The 16,640-nt window shown below is 38.8% G+C and overlaps 1 protein-coding gene across 1 annotated transcript in view; it reads left to right on the top strand.

The window, feature by feature from the left end:
- The window catches only part of LOC136885586 (ATP-binding cassette subfamily C member 4), a 174,734-nt gene that overhangs the window by 71,184 nt on the left and 86,910 nt on the right, over window positions 1-16,640 (top strand). Inside the window, exons 7-10 of the mRNA XM_068230337.1 lie at window positions 3,247-3,385; window positions 5,207-5,317; window positions 9,739-10,023; window positions 13,009-13,295. Coding sequence (XP_068086438.1) covers window positions 3,247-3,385; window positions 5,207-5,317; window positions 9,739-10,023; window positions 13,009-13,295 — 822 coding nt within the window. The remainder of the gene's footprint in view (window positions 1-3,246; window positions 3,386-5,206; window positions 5,318-9,738; window positions 10,024-13,008; window positions 13,296-16,640) is intronic.

The raw sequence follows: 16,640 nt of genomic DNA, 5'->3' as shown, positions 1-16,640 counted from the left end.
TAACTATAATCATCATCATCATCTTCGGCAGCTTATCCCGCTTGCTCAGGGTCCCTGCACGCACTGAGGCATGAAAGGGTTGTGGCTGGGGATTTAAGGTTGCATCCCCTTCCTGACACTATGAGATTTTCAATTCAAAATCCCATCCCAGCAGTACCAGGAATTAAACCACAGATGCCAGGATGACAGCCAGGCAGCTAAGTCACTATACCTCCCTGTTCTGCAATAAAAATATACTATATATATATATATATATATATATATATATATATATATATCATTGCTGGGCAAAAGAAACCTCGTAATTCTTTCTGAGTAAAGTTTACGGAAGAAGTCCAAAACGGAGCATTTGGCAATGGCCGGAGAACTGTTCCTGGCATTTTCACTTCTTAATGACAGCCCAGTTATTTGACCAATGGAGTCTTCTGTTACCTTTTCAGGCAACCATCTCACAGGCCAGATGGAGAAGCATTGTTTTCTCATGAGTGTAATTAGGAGGTGTTCATTACCTAGCAACGAAATATATATATATATACACGAGTATAAATGCACCAGTTGCTATTGTATAGTACTCGGCACTTAAGGCTATACACTAAAAAGCAAATATCGCTGCCCTGTTCTCTTCTTTTTAATGGCTCATCATTGCTGCCAACTTGAATAGTTACATATTGAAATCACGAGACATAACCATAAAAAAACTAACCTCAGTGTATGTATCAGTATTGGGTTCCCTTATCGAAGTAAATGATCAATCAAGATATTCATAATCAAGTCGGTTTTCAAGCTCAATCATTTTAAAGTTATATATATATATTTTTTTTTTGCTATTTGTTTAACATCGCACCGACACAGATAGGTCTTATGGCAATGATGGGACAGGAAAGGCCTAGGAATGGGAAGGAAGCGGCCATGCCTTAATTAAGGTACAGCCCCAGCATTTGTCTGGTGTGAAAATGGGAAACCACAGAAAACCATCTTCAGGGCTGCCGACAGTGGGATTCGAACCCACTATCTCCCGGATTAAAGTTATATATTTCTACCGTTCCTTTCATATATACATTACCATAATTGTATGGCTCGGTGTTTGCCTGGTGTAAATAATTCATTTTCCTTCTTGTATTTTGCTGTTACTTGTCAGACTGAAGTGAAACCATGCTGTAATAATATACACAAGCAAATATATTACATCTACTTATGCCGTAAGTCAATAAGAATACACAAAGGCCAAGTCTGCAAACCTACCAGAGTCTTGACAAGACAAGGTTAGATTAGGTTGATACAAAATTTCTTTCCATATCAACTGAACTGATCTTTATAGAAGAGGTAACATTGCTTTTCTTTTCGGATGAGTTCTTGCAGATTTTTCTTGCTTGTTATACATCCTAATTGAATTCTGTACATACGAAATAGATGAAATAAAGTCCGTATTAATAAAATGCTGACCGAGCTCGATAGCTGCAGTTCGCTTAAGTGTGTCCAGTATTCAGGAGATAGTGGTTTCGAACCCCACTGTCGGCAGCCCTGAAGATGGTTTTCCATGGTTTCCCCTTTCTTACACCAGGCTGTACCTTAATTAAGGCCATGGCTGCTTCTTTCCCACTTCTAGCTCCTTCCTGTCCCATCGTCGCCATAAGAAAAAAAAAATGCTGCGTTCGCCTTTAACACCAACTACGTTATTAAATGCATTTTTAGAACATGCCACAATATGCTTTACTTATACTCGCAAATGTAACACTAGTGATTTTCACAGTACGGCAGTGGCAGTACATAAGTCTGGTAAGACAAAAAATTTTTTTTAAAAAATACGACTACATACTGTCAACGTGCAAGATTCACAGTAACTTGTAAGACGTATTAGCAAGTAGGTCCCTAAAACTGTATGGTTAGTGACACTGAATCAAACCCAGCAGTTCGACAATTAACTATAAATCACTACCTTCAGTATTAACAGGGGAGAAAGAGTAAGGTTGTACCCTCAGTGTATAAGTTTACATGGCAGGAAATATACCGTATTTATGCGAATAATCTCTGCCACCGAATAATCCTCGCACCCTAACTTTAGGAAGGCTGATTTTGAAAAAAAAAATGCCACATTGACGCAAAAAAAAAAACGCACCCCAATTTCGTGCCTTAATTTAAAAAAAATGCATACATACATCCATACATAATCATTATAGACTGTTATGCCTTTCAGCATTCAGTCTGCAAGCCTCTGAGAATTTACTAAACGTCGCCACAATCCTCGATTTGCAACTAGTGTTGTGGCCTCATTTAGTTCCATACCTCTTATCTTTAAATCGTTAGAAACCGAGTCTAACCATCGTCGTCTTGGTCTACCTCTACTTCTCTTACCCTCCATAGCAGAGTCCATTATTCTCCTAGGTAACCTCCATTCACCTCACGTGACCCCACCACCGAAGCCGGTTTATGCGTACACCTTCATCCATCGAGTTCATTCCTAAATTAGCCTTTATCTCCTCATTCCAAGTACCCTCCTGCCATTGTTCCCACCTGTTTGTACCAGCAGTCATTCTTGCTGCTTTCATGTCTGTTACTTCTAACTTATGAATAAGATATCCTGAGTCCACCCAAATGTATTTACACGAATAATACCCGCACCCCAATTTCGTGCCTCAAATTAAAAAAAAAAAGATACTACTATTGAAGAAAAAGTAAATGAGTGATGGTTCAATAGAACCACAGTATGTTTTGAGAAATAAATGTGAGCCTCCGTGGGTCAGGCGGAAGTGCGCCGGCCTCTCACCTCTAGGTTCTGTGGTTCAAATGCTGGTCACTCCATTGAGATTTGTTCTGGACAAAGCAGAGGAGCGATTTTCTTCGAGTACTCCTGTTTTCCCTATCTTCTTTCATTTCAGCTGTCATTCATTAATTGCCCAGAAGAGTGTGACAGGTTTTGTCAGCCGTCACAATTCCTATCGTTGCCGCTAGATGGGGGCTTCATTCATTCCATCCCTGACCTGGTTGAATGACTGGAAACAGGCTGTGGATTTAAAAATAAATGTCTTTCCATTATGTATCAGTAATGTAAAGTTATTTATAAAAGTGTATTGAAACGAGGAACAATATGATTTTCCTCTTAGGAGTGTTTGTAAGTCAATACAGAATAATCATCATAAGGTTTATGTGTGCAAACCTGTTTATGAGGAACTCGAGAAAGTTCCTTATCTGAGAAGGAGTCAATTCCAGAAATGAATTCAATATTGTTTGTTATGCTTTATGCTCTAGGGCAGAGATCAAAGTAGTAACAAAGACATCCTACATCCGTGGAATCTTCATGACATTTGGACTGTGTACGACGAGAATAGCTCTGTTCTGTACGCTGATAACGATGGTAATGTCAGGACAAGAGCTGGCAGTTGATAAGGTAGGTAACTGAAAATAGAATAATATCGAATGAGCCTCTATGTATAACAATAAGGAGAGAACTTAGGTGGTGCTCTGATATCGACACCGCCTGACAAAAAAGAACAACTGAAGCACCCAGAAGAAATGGTCAAATGTCAATGCAGCTTGGTACACGTACACACCATACGTAATAAATTTCTTATTATTCCGCATTGAATAGCATTATAATGTAAAACAAAATTTTAAAGTTTCCACCCATTTTATACTATTTATTGTAACCTAAAAATAGTCATATATATTTGATGAAACTAATTTCAGTCTTGCTAGAGACCATCATCAGTCAAAGTTATTAAAGTTAAGGCAAGACATGAATTATAGACAGATGAAATTTATGAAGCAAGTGTGTGTTGTTGACCTAGCAAGACCGAAACTAGTTTCATCAAATATATATATATATCTAACTTTTTTTTTTAGGTTACAATAAATGGCATTGAATAGGTGGAAACCTTTAAACTTTTGTTTTACATCTTTTACACGTACACACCATCGGCAGGTATGTCAATCATTAGAGTTGAAATTCTTTGTGACAGAACGGCTACAGAGTGCATTAGTGTTGTTACTAGGTCTGGTAGGTTATATATGTGAACGGTGTCAGATGTTGAGTGATCACTGTGAAGGATAGATAGATGCCGTGTACTCATGTGAGACAGCGTTATCAGCACCTGTCAGAGTTCGAAAGTGGTCTCACTGTTGGTGTCCATTTGGTCAGCTGCTCAAATTGTACAATATCCAGATTGATGTGGCATCGGATGTGACAGTGGCCTGATGTTGGACTGCATCGGAACGTGAAAGCAGGCATACTCATCGTCAAGGTTCTGATCACCAGAAGGGAAGATTGTTGTATGTATTGTGCACTAAGCACATCATAACCCCTTCACATCTGCGCCTACCATCTGAGAATAAGAAAGTAATAGTCTCTTTGCAACATTCTGTGTCATCCCGCGCCATTGGTCGGAGACTAGCAGCAGCCGACTATGGAACTACTGTCTCATGCGTAGGCTGCCGTTGACACCACAACACAAATGGCTGTATTTAGAGTGGTGCCATGACTGGGAGCATTGAATGCCGATGAATGTTGTCGCATTATATTCAGTGATTAATGAGAGTTCTGGACTGGAGTATGGCCCCAATGTTTTGGGGAGGCACAGTGTTGTTACTCCTGGCATCGTGGTGTAGGGAGTCATCGGGTATGACTTCACATTATGGCTGGTAGTGATTCAGGGAACTCTGATGGCAAAATTATGACTTCCGTTAACAAGATGTATAAAGAATGTGCAAATGCATCCTATGACAATATTCTCACGAGACATTAATTCAGTTTGATGATTATTTAAACAAAACATTTTAAGAAGAAAGGAAAAGAGAAATAACATTGGTAACTACAATTATACAGAGAATTTCGAAAATATTCAAAGTTGAAAGAAAATAAATTACATCTACATCACCAATCTGATGCTAGTCTGCTGCTCCTCAGCTACATGGTTACTTTAGTGAAAACATCATATTTGCAACCGAATCGATGCATACGTCCATGCCAGGGGGGCGTGCAATGTCATACTGATAAGTGGTCTCGTACTGCCAAGTTGTTTGTAAACTGTGACTCGATTTTGTAATCACTGAAATAATATTAGATAACATCTCAACATATGAAAATTCATTTTGTTTTCTTCTCCCCTTCTGGGTGCTTCCATTTTTTTGTCAGTCAGTGTAACAGATAATCATGTGCAATATTTAATTTCGTTGTAAAATGATATTTCATAGTACTTAACTTCCTTGACAGGTATTTGTGGTGCAGTCCTATTTCAACATTCTCTCCCAGACTATGTCCATGATGTTTGTCAGAGGAGTTGCTGAGATTGCGGAGGCCTTAGTTTCCGTGAAAAGACTTCAAGTAAGTCAACTCCTGACTCTACTTCTCATCATCATCAACATCATCATCAGCTCCACTTTCCTGGGTGTGGTGTACAAGTGCCTACCACTTCTTCCTGTCAAAGTATGGTTTCTGTTCCTCTTGACATTCCTCTTGCTGACCTCCAATTCCATATTGTCTATCCATCAATTTCTTGGCCTCCCTACTGGCCTCTCCCCTTTCATTTCTTGGTCAGAGTAATTCCTACGTATTCTCCTTCTGTCCATCCTCATAACATGTCCAAACCATTGTAGCCTGCGCCTTCCTCAAAGCTCGGTAAAATGTTTTGATGCCAGCCTCCTTTCTGTTCGCTTTATTTCTGATCTTGTCTTTTTTGGTCTTTCAGTTCATTGTTCTCATGAAATTCATTTTTGTTGACTTGATTTTACTATTAGCCCTGTTATGTAGGGTACATGTTTCGAGTCCATAGGTGAGAATTGCAAGGCAACTCAATTTTACCACCAAGTAAGGCAACTGCTGTGGGATAAACAAGTACCATTGAAAGCTAAGATGACATTATATAAATCATATTATACACCTATACTTATGTATAGCTTGGAAACTACCATGTTGAGGACACAAGACAACTGAAAACTCCAAGCTGCAGAAATGAAGTTCCTACGCACCATGATACAGAAGAACAAGTTCAGGAATGAAAAAGTCCGAGTGGAAGTGGGAATAGGAGACTTCTTTCTACAGAGGATCCAGAAAGCAAGACTGAAGTGATTTGGCCATGTAAGAAGGATGAGTGCAAGCAGGACTGCAAGAAGAGAATATGAAAGTGAAGTAAAAAGAAAAAGACCAGTGGGCAGACCCAGAGGAAAATGGACCGCTCTGAAAAAGAAAGATGTCGAGGAGAGAGGACAAGACTGGGATTACGAGAGAACAGTGGTTCATGGACAGACAAAGATGGAGGGGACTTGTACACCACACCCGGGCAGCTGGAGATGGCCAACGATGATGATGATGAGTTGAGAATTGGAATGAAGTAGGTATGTAACATGGTCAGTTTAGCTTTTTGGGGTGTTTTATTATCCCAGAGTAGATTACCCACTTGCAAATAAAATTGAGAAGCTTTCAAAGTCCTAGTAAGTATTTCTTGGTTTACTGTGTTATCTTTTGAATTGATACAAGGTATTTGAAGTTAGAAACAGACTGTACCAGAGTTCCCCCCAGGAAAATGTTTGAAACTGTATTTTTCATGTTGCTAGCCATTTCAACAGTTTTTTTTTTTTTTAAACTTATCTATAGTCCATATTCTTTCAGCTTGCCATTCCAAAGATTTAGTTTCTCCTGCACTTCTGTTTCATTTTCTCCTGAAGTCAGAACATCATTTCCAAATATTAGAGTGTTTGGCTCTTTGCAAAGTTCTTTAATAGATTTTATGGTCCGATCCATAACAGTGATGAACAGGAGTGGTCACTAGGCACTTTCCTGCTGAACTCCTCAATCAATCTGATCTTCCGTCCCCTACAGTGAGACAGCTAAAGCATTTTTGATAGAACGTCTTTACTTTATCAATCAGGAATATTGGCACACCTATACCTTCTAGGCATTCCCAGATTATCTCCCTAGGCACACTTTAGTAGGCCTTCTTGATGTCCATAAAAACCGTCACTAAGTTCTTACCATATTCCCGGTGCTTCTCTGTTGGCAAATATCAGGTCTTTAATGCTTTGGCTCTTTCTAAACCTTTGTTGTTCCTCCTTCAATAACAGTTCTACTATATTCTTGATTCTTCATCCAGTTATCTTCTCCAGAAGTTTGAGTGAGAATGTAGAGTGTTGCCCATATAATTTGCATATTTCTTCCTGTTTTCCGTTTTATACAGGGGGATAATGACACCAGTCCTCTGGTATACTGTTCTCTTTCCAGATGACATAAAGTACTTTATACAACCACTGTATGCCTTTATCATGTTATCAGTGAGTTCATCAAACCCTGGGGGCTTATCATTTCTCATGTTCTTCAGCTCAGACTCCACTTCTATACCCCGCACGGCCCTACTTCTAAATTGAAGTTTCGCAAAACAAATGAGCATCGCCTTCCCTCTGTTGCCAGCGCCGCTACACCTGCGAGAACAGCTGATGCAATATGACCGCGGTAAACAGAGCCCTTTTAAATTGTAATACAGTACTCAGAAAAACGAATGAATATGGATTGAAAACAAATTCACAAGAACTACACTTTCTAACAATATCTGGCACTAAAAGAGAATATATTATTAACAATAAAAGAGAATGAGGAAATAACACATCACTGACGGCTAATGGCTGGCACAGAAAGGAGGTTATGGCCTACAAAGGAACACTCCATTGATCTCAGAGTCACTGGAACCCTCCAACAATATGAAAAACACACTAAATATTGAAGGAAAATGCAAAAGATCGCGAACCGTACTGAATACCATACATGCTGAGCGAGATAGGTTAACCACGTGGCGAATGTAAATATTAGAGATGGCAACTCATCAATTTAGAAGTAGAGTTGTACGGAGTTTAGTCATGTTAGCTGGTGTTGTCTTTAATTTATTATAAAGTTTTTGCTGATGATCTAATGACATGGGATGAGACGGAAGCAGAAGTACAGGCTAGACTAGATCTTCAGTACATATCCAGTACATAGAGAACTGTTTTTGTACTCTGTCAATTAATTTGATGTACTTAGTATCAGAAGGACTCCAAATAACAGAACCATATTCTAGTTTCAGTCTTACTAATGAGTTGTATAAGGCATATAATGTATGTTGAAAATTTAATAAATTTTAAAATATGAAATCCAAATTCCTGTAGGCCTGGTTAACTATATGTTCAATATGATCTCCAAATTTAACATCTGTATTAAACAAAATACAGTATCTAAATTCATTTTTAGCTTGACTTCATTCAAGACAGAACCATTGATGTGATAAGTATACCGGATGTGCTGGTGACATCTTGTAAAACGCATTTTAATATCTTCTTCTTCTTCCTAGTGTTGTCCCGCTGGTGCATGGTCTGCTTTCCTGGTCAATTAATGCCATCTTGTCAAGTCTCGTGTGTTGGCAGATTGTAGACCGATGATTTTTAAGTCACTATTTATTGTGTCTTGCCAACACTGCTTCAGTCATCCTCTGGGGCATAGACCTTCAACATAAAAATGGAGGACATAGTTGGCAACAGTACCAGGTGCTGAACACGGAGTATGGCCATACCATCGGAGCCATTTTTCTCTAATTTTATCCACAATTGGAGCAACACCCATTTGCTCTCGAATTGTATCGTTTCTGACATGGTTAGTCGTCCAACGGAGCATTCTCATTTCCATGGCATCTAGTTGATGTTGTGAAATTTTGTCAGATGGTTGACATTCCGTAGTGCAACTGGCCGCACTACTGTCCGATATATCTTGGATTTGAGACAAAGTGGCATTTTGTTATCACATAGAACATCGGTGACCTCTTTGTACTGCAACCAGGTTGCATTTACATTTCAATATTTATATAAAGATATACCAGCAATAAGAATTTTGTCTGTACATTGCACAGAATTTAAAAAGAATAGTACTTCTGTATCAGTCATGTCTACACTAACAAGGAAATACAATTTTTAATTTTCCGTAATATCGTCTGTACATACACACATCATAAGAAAACAGCTAAAGAGAATTTAATGAAAATCGGTATGTAAAGTCTGAGAATAAGTCGCTACAAACTAGGCCATAAATAATTTTATTCATGCTGAGTGAATTGGTAGTTTAGGGGAAGGTCTAAAATTTAATTCTCAGATATTTATATTATTAGTGGTCCTATCAATAAATACTACATAATTAAAGTTATATAATTTCCGACCATTTATATCTTATACATTTTTACCGTACTGGCTATGATAGAGATATTCATGAATTTCAATTTTGGTTGTAAGTCCATATCAATGCTGAGTCATGAGAAAATGGGTTAACAGAATTTAATGAAAATTGGTATTCAAGGTCAGAGAATACAGTCTATGCTATAAATAATTTTATTCACCCTGGTTTAAATGGTGGTTTGGGGGAAGGTGCCTAAAATTTAATTTTTATTCCCTATGTTATTGGTCCTATTGAAAATTACTACATAACAAATGGTATAGATAATACAATTTCCGATCATTCATGTCTCGTACAGTTTTACCGTACCGACTATGATAAGATTGGTGGTGGTAGTGATTATTGTTTTAAGAGAAAGTACAACTAGGCAACCATCCTCTAGATAACACTAATCAGAGAGAAAAAATGGAAGGGGTATGCAATTTAATACAAAATTACTCACAACGTGTACACTACTTAAATTAGAATTCTGTACACAGTATAGAATTCCATAGCGAAGGACAGGTACATCAGTTGGTATATACATGTATTTAGAACTTTTCTTTTGTTTTTGTTCCCAGGACTTCATGCTACATGAGGAGTTCAGCATAGTAGATTCTCCGCTGGAGGCTCAGAAGAGGCCATCGACTCCTCCCACCATCGCTATGGAAGACAAGAATATGTCTAACGGCACCTTGGTCAAGTTAGAGAAGAGAGGCAGTGGCGATGATGACGGGATGGTGGTGCTGGAAAAGGCGACGGCCAAGTGGACAGATAACAGCACGGACAACACACTCACAGGCGTAGATCTGAAGGCACTTAGAGGGAAACTGGTGATTGTGATAGGACAAGTGGGAGCAGGAAAGGTAAATGCCCCTTAAAACCTCTCCTAGATAACAAAGGAAAATAGTTATAGTTTATAGTTTATATAATTCAGTTTATATAATTTTTATAGGGTGTACTCTAAAGTTAGACCATGACTAATCCCAATTTTCAGATAGCTACTGTCTCCAAAATTAGTGATTGGCGCTTCATATACAAGTCATTTCCTGCAATAGGATGGCTTACTCTTCTTAGTATCACAATCTTCATTTTCAGATTTTCTTTTTTGACTCAAACTACCCAATTTCAACCAACGATCGATCTTTCTTGTTGATAAACAGCATGTTGTTAGTTTCAGTCACAAAGAAACTGTTACTAAACGTGTCGGACTCTACAGGACAGTGTTGCAAATGCATGAAATAATTTACATTCTGATGGAAAGATGTCGACCCACAGCCACAAAACTGATCAATATACCAATGTTTTATGAAGAAAGGTATAACCGTACCTCTTTTCAAGGGGTAGTAGACGGAAGTGCATCAATTATCGTGGAATTACTCTGCTCCCTCATGGTCTAAAACTTCTGGAAAAAATCATAGAGTAGATTAACAGGAACTGTAGAACCTTTAATGGAAGAGGAATAATATAGTTTTAGGCTTGAAAGAACAACTACAGACCTTATCTTTGCTGTCAGGAAGTTAATGGAAAAGCACTGGGAAAAAGGGAAACTACATTTTCTGCTATTCCTAGACATCAAAAAGACTTATGATAGTGTACAAAGGGAGTGTATCTAGGAATGACCAAAAGAGCTGGGAATTCGTGACAGTCTTATTGCAAAAGTGAAGATGCTCTATGAAAAAAGACCCAGGTGTTGTGTGCATGTGGGTTGCAGGCTGTCCAAATGGTTTGAAACAAAGAGAGGAGTACAGCAAGGCAGGTCCGGCCCCGCGGTGTAGGGGGCAACGCGTCCACCTGTCACCCGGCGGCCCCGGGTTAGATTCCCGGCCGGGTCAGGGATTTTTAATGGCAAATGATTAATATCCCTGGCCTGGAGACTGGGTGTTTGTGTCGTCCTTAATGTTCCTTTCCTCACATTCAACACTTTACACTTCCGCAATTACAATTACACGCAGATTCGTATCATGTGGTGCAAGTAGTGGCAGAAGATCTACAGAGGTGTCTGGCTCCGTGGCTAAATGGTTAGCGTGCTGGCCTTTGGTCACAGGGGTCCCGGGTTCGATTCCCGGTGGGGTCGGGAATTTTAACTATGATTGGTTAATTCACCTGGCACCGGGACTGGGTGTATGTGTCGTCTTCATCATCATTTCATCCTCATCGCGACTCGCAGGTCGCCTACGGGAGTCAAATCAAAAGACCTACACCTGGCGAGCCAAAGTCCTCGGACACATCCCGGCACTAAAAGCCATACAACATTTCATGTTATCTACAGAGGTCGATGCCACGAACAAATATCATTTAAAAAAAAACCCAGCAAGGCAGTGCTTTGTTATCCCGTCTTATTTATCATTGTGATGGACGCCATAACAAAGGCACTAAAAAGGAAAGAGCAGCAGGACTTGCAAACTTTCATCTTTGCAGATGACGTGGTGATCTGGAGTGAAACTGAAAATGATGTGGAGGAAAAACTGCAGAAAAGGAGTCAAGAGTTTAAGAGGTATGATTTAAATATCAGCAAGGCTAAGATAGCGGCGATGAAGTTACAGAGGGGAGATAACAAACCACAAATCAGAATAAATTACACCAAACTGGACAGTGATCCAACGTTTAAGTACTTGAGTAGTATAGTATCAAAAGATAACTGTGCAAAATGTGAGGTGCACAGTCGAATTAGCAAGGCAACTCAATTTTGTTACAAAGTAAGTCAACTGCTGTGGGATAAACAAGTACCATTGAAAGCTAAGATGACATAGATAACATTATATAAATAATATTATACATCAATCCTCACTTATGGCTTGGAAACTACCACGTTAACCAAACAAGACAACTCAAAACTCCAAGCTGCACAAATATTAAGTTCCTACTCACCAGGAAGGACAAGTTCAGGAATGAAAAAGTCCAAGAAGAGGTGGGAATAGGAGACTCCTTACTACAGAGGATTCAGAAAGCAAGGCTGAAGTGGTTTGGCCATGTAAGAAGGATGAGTGCAAGCAGGACTGCAAGAAGAGAATACAAAAGAGAGAGGACAAGATTGGGAGAAGATTATGAGAGAACAATGGTTCATGGACAGGCAAAGATGGAGGGGGCTTGTACACCACACCCGGGCATCTGGAGATGGTCAGCGATGATCTTTGTAAGTAACATGGCCAGGTTTGGTGGTTGGTGCTCTTTGTCTGGGAGTCAACTTTAAAGGAACAAACTAACGATACATATTTGTACTAGATTATTACCAATGAAAAAGTTCCGCACAATTCAACACAGCCATAGGATACATCCTTGAGGAATATTTTCCTCCTCCATTAACGCGTGCTGATGACAGAAGTTTTTTAACGAATAACGCAGGAGATGCATATGTTTTAACTTTGGGACTGTTGTAATTTTAAGAAATATTGTCTTTTGATTTTAGATTTTAATTTGGACTATGAACTTATTTCAAGATTCAAGTTGATTGTACTTGATACATACTGTGTATACTGTGTTTTTAATGTGTTAGACCATGTTTTAAATATTTATGTTTGTGCACACCAACGTATAGACAATGTCTTACTTGTGGCTAATTTAATTTAGATTTTTTTTGTAACAGCTGAAGATGGCTCTTTGGAGCTGAAACACGTACTGTGTTTTTTGTGAACATAATTGATCACTAAGAGTGATTGTAAGGCTGTAATGATTTGGAGGATCTCCCAAACCATTGTAATTTTACATTTCGGAGTCAATACGAAACAAGGATGAGGTTTTTACACACACTTGGTACCCGATGTTGGTCTTATAGGTTGGTAGTCAGAAGGTTAATTTCCATCCTTGTATATCTGGGATTGGATGTTATTGTGGTCTTCTCTTATCCGCAGAGTTCCTTACTTCAGGCTATCCTGGGAGAACTCCCAGTATCTTCAGGCTCCATAGCTGTACGAGGGAAGGTGTCTTATGCCTGTCAGGAACCCTGGGTGTTTGCTGCCACCGTGAGACAGAATATCACCTTCGGTCGGGAGTACGACAAGTCCCGGTACAACGAAGTGGTGCGGGTCTGTGCACTACAGAGAGATTTTGAGCAGTTCCCCCGAGGGGACCTGACCGTCGTAGGGGAGCGTGGTTCTTCACTGTCGGGAGGACAGAAGGCGAGGATAAACTTGGCAAGGTAAGGAATCTCAGATGATCATGATGCTGGCCTAGCGCTGCAACATGGATGAAGTATTAATTATTTTAACCATAATGGTCAATAGTCTTAGGTCTGTACTGACTCAAAATTAATCACACGTTCATTTATTTAAACACCTTTGAATATATTGTTCCACCTCGTCAATACTATTAACATCCTTTATTATGTTACTAAAGGCCGTACATGTTTCTAGAACTCAGAATGAATAGACATGGTATCATAATTGCATATAAAACAGACAATAATAACAATAATAATCATAATAATAATTTTTTTGTTTTTTTGTTTAATTCACACAATATCTGTCAAGTGTACGCCATGCTGTACCTAATGTAACTCTTGTAAAACCTTCAATTATTATGGTAATACATTTTAATTACCCTTTACCCTGTGAATATGTATTGTAAATTTGTATAACCTCAAATACATATTGTGTGTACATCTAACCTCAAAATCTGTGTAGTTGAAAACTGTAGAAAACTCTGTAATATTCGTATATTGGGTATAATCCACTATCATTCCGATCATATGGAAGTTTCTGGAAACTTACTGTAATGTTTCATTATTTAGATACGTGTGGAAGCTTTAGGAATGTTATAGATTTCTCCATGTGTTTTAAAACTGTAATCGAACATTCGAGTTTTAGGTATTGCACACAACTGGCCAGTTGACAGTTGTTCATGTGTGTTCCATTGTAAGAACATTTCCCGAAGTCGATATTTTTAGATTGTTTGTTGAATGGTACATACCGTATTTCTCCGAATCCAAGACTACTTTTTTCCTAACATTGTCTTGTGAAAAATCAAGGGTCGTCTTGCATTTGTGACCTAACAGTAATGAACACCACTGGCAGCTACCACAATAACCACGCTGCTTTCCTTCACCCCCCATCCACACGCTCAAAACTCATTGACCATCAACATCCACTTATTTATTATACATCGTTAGCCGCGGCAACCGGTTGTATAGTGTCTCTGTGTAACGCCACTCGTTCTCAGGAAATACTGACGAGAGAATCACATTCTATTAGCCTTTGCAAAAACGTTTCTCAAATCCACAGAATGGCATCAAAACATGCGAGCCTTTGAATTCTTAGAAAGGCTACGGCTACTCAGTGGCCGAGTTATAACGCATCTACTGTATCTGACACTTAGTAAAATTAACAGTTTTATAGATAGCGGGAATATTTTCATGACGGATCGTCGTATCTTAGACAGTCGTGGAACAGGTATTGCCGGCAAATTTTTAACTTGTTCTTGTCAATATTATGATGCCAATTTTAAGTTAATGCTTATTAAACACATGGAAATTAAGAATAATTGTGCAGCCCTGAGAAAATACGGCATAACTAAAGCCAATGTACCGCGTTAACATGATGACAAAGCTTAAAACATGCGTATTGTACATAAAATGCATTCAGTGGCCTGCAACAAGGATGCTTTAAATAAGTCGAAAATGAAATTGTGAGGTATGTGCGTGAAAAGCGCAAGAGTGGAATGGCCGTATCACGCTGCAGTAAACTCATTGGCCTTCAAAGCCCGCGCCTTTATTATACATCGCTAGCTGTTGAAGTCGGCCAAAGCCAGCAAGCGAGATGTGCGTCGATCAGCAGCCGGTTGTACGTGACACTTAGTAAAAGTACCAGTTTCTTAAACAGCGTGAACATTTTCCTGATGGATCGTTGTATTGTAGAGACACATGGAACAGGTATTGCCGGCAAATTTTCAATGGATTCTCTTCGATATTATGATGCCAATGCTAAGTTAATGGTTATTAAACTCGCGGAAATAAAAAATAATTGTGCAGCCGCAAGAGAATATGGCATAGCTAAAGACAATGTTCAGCATTGGCACGAATACAAAGATAGTCTAAAAATGCCAACTGTACAAGAAAGGTATTCATATGATTTTATAAAGCACTTTTTAAGCCTGATTAAATTTTTTGAAGGAAAAAGTGGGGATCGTCTTGGATTCGGAGAAATTGAGCTGACAAGCCGAGAGGCCAGTAAAAGTGAGTGTTACAGTGAGTTGAGGATTTGGTTGATATCTGAGTGAGAGGATAGTCAGTGTTGTCTTGTGATGGTAAAGTGAATTATCAGTGTGTGGACTGTTGATATCTGTACTTGTCAGAATTGACAGTAACATTCATAAATCAGGAGTGTATTGTATTAAATGCCAAAATTGCAAATAAACAGTAGGTAGGACAGTCTGGCAGGAGGCTAGGAATTAAAAATTAAGGCCATGGCCGCCTCCTTCCCACTCCTAGCCGTTTCCGATCCCATCGTCACCACGAAACCTATCTGTGTGACATAAAGCAAAATTGTAAAAAAAAAAAATTAAATATGAGATTCTCGCCAGTGGGTGAGCACATGAAAGAATATGGTCATAAATTTACAGATATGAAAATGAAGGCTTCTGAAAATATTACACATCATTCAGAAAGGAAAATTCATGGATATTTTTGAAAGAATATGGATCTATTTGGCCCAAAAAATAATAGCAAATTAAATTGAAATAGCTGATGAATGAGGACAACGTATTGTTTAAATTACCCGATAAATACATAAGGAAGAAGAGAAGAAAGAAGCAACAATTAACATAGCAACGGTCTTTGACGCATTTTTCCTTCACTCTCAGTACGAATTATGTAACTAGTAGCGATAACTTCCCTGCCACGCTCTCATTCCCCTTTCCCAATGGTCACCTGGCAGCAAGGTCATTCTTGTTTTAGTTTGGAAGCAGGTTACAGGTGATACTGTACGCGACAAGTTTGGTCTTTCCAGGTAACATTTGAACTAATAGAACAAAGTAGTCTTTTCATTTTATCGTAAGATTATTCTAATTGAAATTGGTTTTCTTGTTTATAAAGTTCAAGGTCCTGCTTTGATTTTTTAATATTTGACAAGCAGCTTTTTCAGTAAGTTACTAACAGCATTTGAATTTTAAATATTTAATTATTTTTCAGTAGTTAAATATTGGAATTAAGTTAGTTTCCTTTGGAGACATGATCTGGGCTTTTCAGCTTATGCCATGTCGAGAAAACAAGGTGGAAATCTTTACATTTCGCACAGAACTTTCCTCTGCGTCTTTAGAAGAAAATCTCGACTGTTCACGAGGAAGACTTCTGCGATAATGAGGGTTTGAATTTATACGTTAATAATAGAAGTGTAAGTGGTACATTCATTCGTCACCAGATGGCTCACCGTATGCGGTACAGAGCTAGCATTCAAAGTGGAAGCTGACGGCACCATCAGAATCGGTGTGGAAGGTGGTGGGGGGGGGGTGTATAACTGGTGTACGTACATATGAAAGTATAACTCTGACA

Source organism: Anabrus simplex, chromosome 14 (assembly GCF_040414725.1).
Source record: "Anabrus simplex isolate iqAnaSimp1 chromosome 14, ASM4041472v1, whole genome shotgun sequence".
Lineage (NCBI taxonomy): Eukaryota > Metazoa > Arthropoda > Insecta > Orthoptera > Tettigoniidae > Anabrus > Anabrus simplex.
The sequence above is the reverse complement of the archived record's forward strand: the minus strand, read 5'-3'. Positions and strand labels throughout refer to the sequence as shown.